The 10527-nt window shown below is 42.7% G+C and overlaps 1 protein-coding gene across 1 annotated transcript; it reads left to right on the top strand.

Annotated features, from left to right (window-relative positions):
- Nucleotides 1-300: 300 nt before the first annotated feature.
- On the top strand, nt 301-10040 carry TBPL2 (TATA-box binding protein like 2; the record flags this gene model as incomplete). The annotated part of the gene is made up of 7 exons (XM_082760498.1): nt 301-351; nt 3351-3763; nt 4861-4948; nt 5599-5690; nt 6555-6722; nt 7809-7903; nt 9618-10040. 7 exons carry the CDS (start codon nt 301-303, stop codon nt 9695-9697), a joined length of 987 nt encoding a protein of 328 aa, XP_082616624.1. The 3' UTR covers nt 9698-10040.
- Nucleotides 10041-10527: the final 487 nt, after the last annotated feature.

The raw sequence follows: 10527 nt of genomic DNA, 5'->3' as shown, positions 1-10527 counted from the left end.
ACAAGCTTTATCTTTACACAGTCTAAGCATTAGACCCCTGTTTTCCTGCAGCCCTGAAGGGGGGAAGCCCAGACTCCAGCTCTGCTCACAGGCTGATGGCAAACACAAAGCAGAGCCCCAATATCTCCAGCACCTCCCCAGGGTGAAGCACACCCCAAAAGGCTGCTTGTGTCCCCTCAGAGGGGATCACAACCCACAGGTTTGGGGCCAGGCCCTGCTCCCAATGAGCTGCACCTGGCCCCTCCTGCCACCCCCTGCCTTAAAGCTGGGGCCGGGAGCCTGTGGTAGGGGCTTGTGCCCATGGATGGCGTTTCGCCGCTGGAGAGGTACCTGGAGAACTGCAGCGGGCAGGTACCGGGCTGGGAGAAGGGGAAAAATAAATAAATAAAGGGATTTAAAACAAAAATAGAGTTGCGTTGGCCGGGAATCGAACCCGGGTCAACTGCTTGGAAGGCAGCTATGCTCACCACTATACCACCAACGCCGCGCTGAAGAAACTTTCCCGCCCATCTCTGAAGTAAAACGTCTCCTCTGGGCCCTCCCCTGTTTCTTTGTGGTACTACAGTGTTTTTTGCCTTTCTCTGAGTTTTTTTTTCATATCCTTAAGCCCCCAAGTGATTTGTTTATACAGATGTGGAGCTGTTGGAGCACATCCAGAGGGTGCTCAGAGGCTGGAGCTTCTCTGCTGTGGGGACAGGCTGAAGGAGCAGTGCTCAGAAGGGGTAGGAGGCTCAGATCTCTTCATGCTGGCTGGCAAATTGTTGCAAAAATCTTTTTTTATCTATTAAAAATGCCCTCTGGTGGAAGGGACTGCTGCAGGTGGTTGTAGAGATAACTGGGAGAGGGCTGGGCTCCTCAGCTGAGCCTTGTGTTTGCCCAAGGGACACAACTTCTTCAGCTGTGTATACTTCTCACTGGCTTGCTGCCTCCTATCTTAAACTCTTTTACAACCCAGAAAGTAAGTGCAATTCAAGCTGCTTAAATCCGGAGATCTACTGGTGGTAGTCAGCAAAGCCCTCTGAACTTGCCCCATGAGGTGTGTAACATGGTGAAGAATAACAGGGTGTTACAAATAGCATGCAGCTGAATTTGCTATTTCAGATTTGTCAGGGTAGCTGATAGTAGAAGATGAACAGGGTGCCATTAAAAAAGGCAAGAGCTGTCGCTAAAACAGCTGGATTTGATTTATATGTATCTGGGTCTCGTGGACTACTGCAGTGGAACCAAAACTGCTGTTTCCTCCCCAAACCTGGTGATCTCAGGCAGGATCTGTGCATAAAATCTCCTTTCTGGAGCTGCTGGGAAGTGTCTGAAGCAATGCAGCTGATGGGGCCTTCAGTGAAGTTAATTAACCTGGAGTCTACAGTAATAACCCTTGGCAGCCAGCCCAAGATAAACATGGTCTTGTGCCCCCCCCTTTGGAAGCCCCTGAGCATCTGTCTAACAAGAGGGCAATCTTCCCCAGCACTTAACCCTATAAGAGCTTTTTCTCACCAGCTTTCCATGCAATTGTTCTGAGAAAGGAAGACTTGCTTTCTGTTTCTATCTACTTTAAGCACTTTACCTGTTTTTTTAATTTTTTTTTTTCAGTGGTCTAAAGGTTCTTGTCTCTTATACCGTTCATCTATTAGCGTTTTTCTTTAAGCAATACCGTAAACTGCTTTGCTATTGTTTTTTGACCATTATTTATAAGATGTCTGATACCTCTTAGTATGATACATTAATAGTCTTGCAAGCTTGCAGTGACAGGGCTTTTTTGTACCATCTTCTGCACATCACGGTTGGCAGAAAACTTTCCTAGCTGAGTCCTGTGTGGATAGGTCTTGGTTTATTGGAGGTCTTAAAGAGACTGTGCTTTCCTTCTCCTAACAAAATAAATAAAACCTTGAATAACTGTCCCATAATATTTTCCTATTGTAAGTAACCATCTACTGTTTTAAAATAATTTGTGTCTGACTCAGGTGGCTTAAGATGTGGATTGGACTTGCCAATTCCTGGGTCCTGCTCTCCGAAGAGCTGAGGTTTCATTCAGTAGCGCTCTGCTCCAGATTTCATATGGGGCTCTGCATCTAGAAGCCAGCTTTACAAACAGTTTTGAACCCCCCAGGTATTCATACTTTACAGCTAGACCTGCTTGTATCCATATTTACATGAAGGGTTCTCTGCAATGATTTGTCACAAGAGTTTTCCAAGCTGCAAGTGCTTTCTCCAGGCAGACATACTGCAGAGTAACTAGGTGCAGAGACCTCCTCGTGTGCAGAGCACGCACGGCTGTGTTAACTGAGCTGATTAGCACAGAGCATAGAGCAGCACTAGCTCAGGGCTGCAGAGCATTGATCTGGAAACCCTGCTCCCTCCGGAGCTCAGGCAGTCGCTGCCAACTTGAGGGCCTCTGTCTTGTGTGCAGTTCTCTGTTCTGATTTGTGCTTCAGTTTAAGTCCTCGGTGCTAAAATGCCTAAATGCACACAAAACCTCTTGTACGGATCATCTACTCCAAGCTGTCACCTGCTGTGGGTAGCAGCAGCAATCTCTTTCTTGGAAGAAGCTTTCCACTAACTAGAGGCTTGTGCCCACATGAATAAGGGAGTAAATTCCTAAACTCTTGCCTTCTCGATACCACAATGCCTTTAAAACACTTTTAATTCCTTTTTAAGTGATGCTGATAAAGGAGGGCATTAGTATGCAAGAACTTGCTTGCAGATATGTTGAATGCCTTAATCGCTTGATCTGGGAAGGATGCTGGCTTTGCTGACTGCGTCTCGCTTGAATTAGTCTGGTAACCTCCTGCAGCTGAATGCTTAATTCGCTCGTGCGTCTGTGAACTGCTGCCCTCTATTGCACAAATCTAACACAACGCTGACACCGTCCCCTGGTAGCAGCGAGGGGAAACAGCAATATCAGTATAGTGGAGTGAAAGCCAGCCAGAAAATGCCAGCTGTCTTCCTTGGAAAAACTCACGAACAGTTATGTTGGTTATGTATGTAACTGAGGCACGCTGAAGGCTGTGAAGGGCAAAGAGCCAGCATTGTTCCTCCAATTACTGCTGGTAGATACCTGACTTCTCAATTTGTGGCATCAAATCTGATGTATTCTAGACTGCCTTTGAAGTGTGGTGGGAAAATGAGCGTATGCACTATAAAAATCATTTGGGGGGAAAAGTTATCTGTTTCTATATGCTGACAGACAAGCCAATGACATCCTTTCAAATCTTAAGACTATTCTTTGCTGTAATACTTATGGGGAAAAATGATTGAAACTTATTGTTTGAATAGAAAATGTACCTTAATGTAGTCTCCCAGCTGAAGTAAATGTTTTGATACAGGATCCTTAGTGACACACTTTTTCTTCATTCAAGGATGACCTCTCAGCTAGTCCTCAGCTGTTTACTGCCATGAGCCCTTATGATGTGGACCTTCCAATTCAAACCGAAGATGGATTGTTTGGTTCTCAATTTAATCAGCCCAAGGAGCTTCCTGCAGACTTCTCCTCAGTGGACCTCAGCTTTCTTCCAGATATTACTCAAGATAAAGAACAAAACCTATCTGAAGATGGCCATGGAATGCAAGAGAAGCTTGATGGGTCAGTATCAAGAGATGAGGACAGTGGTACCTTCGTGAATGAAAGCAGCTTGTCATGCCCAGATGCATCTCAGCCATCCCCTGAAGAGTCTGGTGTGTGTCCCCCTCTGACACCAATGACTCCTATGACCCCAGTGACACCTGCTTCTGCTTCAGAAAGCTCTGGCATAGTTCCTCAGTTACAGTAAGTTTATGCAGCATATATAAGTTACAGGAACAGTATGACCTTCACTGAAGGTCAATCTTGCTGAAAATTAGCTGTCTTTCTCTTGAAGAGTAACATATTGCTCTGACTTCTCACTTACTGGAGAATGTAGCAAGTGTGGTTTGGTCGTAAATAATCCCACCCATAAAACTAGGGAGGGGGGAAAAGGGTGGGCATGGTTATTTTTTTATTTTTTTTTTTTTTTGAGAGGTGGAGCAAATGAACAGACAATATTGGAAGGCAACTAGATACTGTGCTGAACAATGCAAAATAGAAATGGCATGGAACAAAACAGCTTAGCAAAACAGAGGAGAGTGGACTTGATAAACATGCTGGTTGAATAAGCATCTGAACATCTGAAATGCCTCTGGCTTCTGAAGGGGGAAGACTCTCCTGGGAGACGAGAGAAGTCTCTCCATAGGAGAAGCATTTGGTAGAAGGATTTACTATATAGTATGCATTGCTAGTTACTTCGGTCTGCAGGATAAGACAGAAAACACTTTAAAAGGTCTCAGTCCAGCAAGGAGAATGCTAAGGATGACAATAGACTCCAAGGGTTTAAAGATCTGTCTGCTCTCCTGAGAGAAGGAAGAGTCTGAACTGAGCAAGGGAAAGGGACATGAAAAGAAGTGAGAGATCCTGACCTTTAAAAAGATCTGATCCTGTCTGGGCTAGAGCAAATATAGAGAACTTACACCTCTAGAGACTAACATACCCTTACCTACCTTACCAGTGCAGTAATAACTCTGTAATTCTCAGTAATGGTGCAATTCAAAGCAGTTAAAAAAAAAAAAAAAAATCAGTGATGTAGTTATTGGAAGACACACAAATTTAGTATGCGGGGACTAATAATTTTGTACCTTGTTATATTTCCTCCCATGAAAAAATAATTTTGATATTGAATTACTTAAATTCTGCCAGAATCAGCTTAGTACTGGAGTGGGAAAGAGGAAGGCAGGAAACTAGCTGATGGCAACTATTAATTGGGCTGTGACTTTGTGTTAGCTAATAATGTTGGGGTTTTGCTCTGTAATGCCTTGCTTTTGTAATAAGAAAATTCCCTTCTCATTCCTTAGGAATATAGTGTCGACTGTGAACTTGGCTTGCAAACTGGATCTGAAGAACATAGCTCTGCATGCCAGAAATGCAGAGTATAACCCAAAGGTAAATCTTGAGGGCTGGGGTTTATTCCCAGCTCTCAATGCTGCTGGACTCTACCATACAGATTCACCCTGAGCTCTGTACCTTTTCTGTCTTTTCCCATAGGGGAAAGTCCTAACATTCTGCAACTTGGGTCTCTTAAAGAAATACAGGGGACCCCAAGGGGATTTATTATTTTTTTTTAATAAAGCCCTTGCAGTGAGATGTTACCAAACTGTTTAAGAAAGGAGGTGACTCTCAGCTTGAGCCAGCTGAGATGGCTCAAGCAGCCCTGACTGAGGGAGGAAAGATCTGCCCAAAAACTCTCCTCTATAGGAAAGAGCAACATTGGAGCTGGGCTGGTATTGCATGTCTCTAGCAAGTGACTTATACTGCAGAAATTTACTGGGAATAGGTGGGAGTTTCTGTAAATGACTTCAGACTGCTCCACAAAATGTAAGGCAACAAAGAGTGGTCCTGTGATGGCTGTCTCAAGCCCACAGGTTGTAGGGAAGTACTTACCACCCTGAAATATATATAAAACAACACTTCTGCAAAGTAAATCCATGTTGTGCTGAGCTTTGTGGAAGTGATAATTCTCGAGAGAATGAATCGATGTGTGGTACCAGCTGAATATCTCTGCTTGACTGTGAGCTTTTCCTTTGAATTTGTAGAGATTTGCTGCGGTGATCATGAGAATCAGGGACCCACGAACAACAGCCCTTATCTTCAGTTCAGGAAAAATGGTCTGCACAGGAGCAAAAAGGTGGGTCGGTGGGTTTTTGTTTTGCTTTGCTTTGCTTTGCTTTTCTCTCCTCTAAGGTCATACAGCTGACCAAAAGCCTTGTTTAAATTATCTAGCAAAAAGCTTGCTATTAACTACAGGAAAAAAATGAAGCACTAGTCTTGAAAAGTCTATTTTTTTCATGACAGGAGTTCAGTAATTACTGAACTACATGCTTCTGTCCCTGAATATAGATTGAGCTGAGCCAGACATTAGCAAAAAAGCTGCTAAAATGCCCAGGAGTTGTTAAGGGGTTATTTGCATTTCTCACTGACTTTAAAGTGAGTTGGGACATAGCTTGTGTCTGTCAAGTCTCTCTTTTGGTGTCTGGCTTCACTAGTCAACACATCTGCCTCCAGATAAAATGGGAGCTGGAGAAAATCAAAGATTTCTGTACTCTGAAGGTTTTGTCCTCAAGTTCAGCAGCTGCCTTGGTGTATTTATTTTCAATGCATCATCTCATTGATTGGGTCTTAACTTATAGCTTAGAAATCCTCTTCTCTGGCCCTCACCTAGCTAGAAGACTGCACTGATAACTGCAGTCTCCCTCCTGGATCAGCTTTAATCTGAGGGATGAGACACTGCTGTGCAATTCTTGGACAGGGGAAACTGTGTAACATAGCATGCTCCAGCGTGCTCAGTTAAACCACAGGAAAATGAACAACAAAGTGTCATTCCTTTTAGCTCACTGAAGTGGTTTTGGGGATAGAATCTCACTATTTGGAGTATTAGCGTATCTTTTTCTGGAGTACGGATTAGCATGGTGGTGGCTCTAACCTGGATTCCAGCTTCAGAGCAGAAGAAAGCACTCAGCACAGCTGCTTCCCCCTTCTGCTCTTCCCTCAGTGAAGAGCAGTCACGGCTCGCAGCGAGGAAGTATGCACGCGTGGTGCAGAAGCTGGGGTTCCCTGCCAAGTTCCTGGACTTCAAGATCCAGAACATGGTTGGGAGCTGTGATGTGAGGTTCCCCATCCGGCTGGAGGGGTTGGTTCTCACTCACCAGCAGTTCAGCAGGTACGTGGGAGGGACAGGTATGGCACCACGTAGCTTGGAGCATTGTCTTTGCAAGCTGTACAGAAACTCAAATTCTGAAATCGTACAAGCCTGGCAAAATGAATGTAATAATTAACTGGGTACTGAATATCAAGTACATCTTTTGCTCACCAAAACTGGTTCAGTGGACAAGAAGTGGCTGTAGGTAATATGTTAAAAATACAGATAGTAGGGCTTATTATATATTTTTTTTTTTTTTTTGCAATAACTCCTGTTCCGAGTGGGGCACAGGCCAAAATGACCCTCTGCTTAATTGCTACAGTGACGTACTGCAGCTGGCAGTAAAGCTTCCAGAGCCTGAAACTGGTGCAATGCAACAGGGATGGGCTCTGCGGAACTTCCCTCCCTGTGGTGCTCACTGCTTCCTCCTTGCAGGGATGCTGTTAGCAGCAGCTTTGGAAACCTCGTAACAGAGAGCATACCCCATGCGTTTGAGCACTTTGGGGTAAACGGGAGGTACACCAGAGCTGGTTAAGATGAAGGATTTGCAAATAGCAAGAAGCTAACTGCTGCTTTGGTTAACAAAGAATCTATTCTGTAAAAGCTTTCTTTGTCCATGAATATTGTTTGACAGTCCTGTGTTGCAGCATATCAACTACGTAGGGAGAAATGTACAGCAGGAACTTTTGTTTAATCTCAGTAGTACTGGGGATCAGAGTTCTACAGGTCTCCTATCATTGCCAAGCGCAATGTCAAAGCATAGGTAGTGTATTTCTTCACTGCAGACTGTGAATAGGAAAAAAAAAAAAAGATTAAACAATTCAGATTTAATTGAAGCAGCTCTGAAGCTACTTAGATCTATGGAAAATCAGACTCAGAAATGGCTTGTATGCATTTAAAAGTAGGCACAGAGAACTACCAGCTCTAGTTGGGTTTACTAGGTTTCTCTTCGAGACATTTAGACCCTGACCTGCCTTTCTCTGGCTAGCTAGCTAAAATCTGTAAGTTTAATTACTCAGCTGTCAGCATGGCTAAAGAGTACTTCATGCATACGACACTGAATCAGTATTTGCATTTTACTAATCTTACCTGCTTGTTTTGAAACAGCTATGAACCTGAACTATTTCCTGGCCTTATTTATAGGATGGTCAAACCAAGGATAGTGTTGCTTATCTTTGTGTCTGGAAAAGTTGTACTGACTGGTAAGTGGTCTCTTGCTCTATTATCTGTAACCAAGTGCTACCACATCTTCCAAGGAAGTGTTTAAATTGAGCATTACTAAACTGATATCTTGCTGCAGTAAAGCCACTTAGCAATCTTTGTCATGCCTACTGCTGCTTATCTGTGTTTTCTGAGGATAATAACACCGGTATTGTTGCACTAGAACCTTATATTGCTTCATATAGTGTCTCAGCTTTCCATGTCATTAAACTTGAGTATCTTTATTTTATTCAAAGCGTAATGCTTTGTGCCAGCGTACTGAATCCCAACAGGAGGCTGACATGCCAGTAACCACTCACAATTGCTTCAATATGAATATCACAATAAGCAATTTAAAATTGGACAGGAAGCAAACTTCTTAAAACACTTCACTGACAACATGTACTAAGGATTATTAGAGGAAAGGGTGGAGACATAAGAGTCTGTTCCAGACAGTTTGGCAAACTCATGAGAAAAAGCCTTATGAGTAAGTGTGCTCAGCAAATATCTGTACCTTGGATCCCATGGCAAAAAAAAAAAGCTGAAGTGAGTGCATGTTTCTAGCACATTCTGTTGTAAAGCTTATGAAAATGCCTTTACACAGCTGTACAGAAAGGTAAATGGGTACTTGTGGTTCCCAGAGGAACCTAACGTTACATGTATATTCATGACAGAGCTTTGAGGTATGTGAACAGCAAGAGAAGCCTTCGAGTTTCTCAAAATCATAGATCGTGAGCTAATTGAACTGTAGAGCAGTCCGGATGAAGTTTAAATGCTTCCCCCTCTAATGCCCCACCACCTTCCTTCTGGGCCCACTGAAATCATACTGGCTACCTCCAAACAGAACACGTCTGGGGATATACTAACACCCTAGAGTGCAAAGCATGCCCAGAAGGACTAAAGCTAGTCCTTGCCTGTGAACACTGGGCCCTAATTGTAATGACAAAACTAAATCTGTGAAGCTGAATTTCTTCCCTAATCCCAAAATGTTCTTGTGGTAACTCAGATGATTTAGCCATGTCTAACCATATCCTACGTTCATGGAAGGGGAAGAGTTTACACACCTGTTCTGAGTGCAACTTAGTCCAATTGTCAGTCCATCTAAATGCAGTTTGCCTGTCGTTAATGCCTATTACACTCGTGTGGTAGACAAGTATCACGGGCAAGGACTGTTCCTCCCTGCTGCAGTACAGTTGGCATGCAATACTGGTATTAAAGATTTGCTTGCAGTAATGTGGATAAGGATGGCTTAGAAATCACAGGTGACCTAACAAAGCTTAAAGCTTCTTGGAACTGGGAGAGAGGAATTATCAAATTGAATGAATGGGATAAATGCCCTTCATTTCATGTTTCCATCTTTCTACTTATCAAGAGAAAGAGCTGTTATGGTTAAGCAGATAAAAGTCTGATTCCTCTGACTGGCTTTATTTGACAGACAGTGTTTGGCATCTGTCAGGAGGCACTAACTGCTGTTTTGGTGCTACAACACTAAACTAGTCTTAAAGCAAAGCAAGCTATAAATTGTTCTTTGAGGTACGGAAGTAACATGACAAATTCTGCCTTAAACTAACATTTGACAAGAGTTCTTAAATTTGCTTTTAAACTCCTGCATTTCTTCATGGATTCTAATCTCATCATTAGATTCGAGGTGCATTCAGTTATTCTCAATGCTCTAATTCTTAATGTGTTGGTTTTATTTTTTGAATGTCTTTACAGGGGCAAAAGAGCGTTCTGAAATCTATGAGGCATTTGAGAACATCTATCCCATTCTAAAAGGTTTCAAGAAAGCATCGTAGCATGGCCCGTAAAGAAATTAGCAATAATTTACCAGTTTGTAATAAAAGGCATGGAACAGAAGCCAAGGGTATTCCTGGACCCACTTGTACAGTTGTGGATTATTAAGCAAATGACACGTGAATGCTGTAAGTGCTGATGCTTTGCTATAGTTTGTGAAAAGTTTTTTCATGAAGATTTGCTGTCTGTAATCCACTTGAGTTCTGACAACTTCTGTCAAGCTGAGAAATTTGCCAAACAAATGTACTTTTAATATAAAGCATATTAAGGTTGCACTTATTTTGTAACGGAGGCCTTGTGCCTCATCCCTGTTAAACAGATGAATCAACAATGTACTTCAAACTAGCTTCATCAAAATTCTCAGCTTTAAGTACTGAAGGTTAGCTCCTGTAATGAACCACTTTCATGTTCAAACTCAAAATATATTTTTGTCTACAACACAGCTTACAAAATCCAGTATGACTTGATTGCAATGTTTTGAAGACAGACAGTGAATGTAGAGGACATCTACTGACTCCCTCTAATCCCACAGGTTGGATAAACTATTATGTAATGGTGCTGATACTCTTTACAGAGAAGATATTCAAGGACCCTGGCAGTGTTGGAACATACGTGGAAAGGAGAACTGGGGTGGGGGAGAATGAAGCAAATTCTGTAATTTGTCTCACATGGGTTAACAAAGTGGTACCCACTTGCATTACTGAAATCCTCTCAGATGATGGGAGGCTCGCTTAGCCTGAAAAGCAAACCTGTTAATTAGGAACTACCTTTAAAGTGGACTTGAAGAAAATATAAAGTCTTGGATGTTCAAGGCTTAATTATCTAGGTTATT

This window comes from Aythya marila (genome assembly GCF_965140915.1).
Source record: "Aythya marila genome assembly, chromosome: 5".
NCBI classification, from domain to species: Eukaryota; Metazoa; Chordata; class Aves; order Anseriformes; family Anatidae; genus Aythya; species Aythya marila.
The sequence above is the reverse complement of the archived record's forward strand: the minus strand, read 5'-3'. Positions and strand labels throughout refer to the sequence as shown.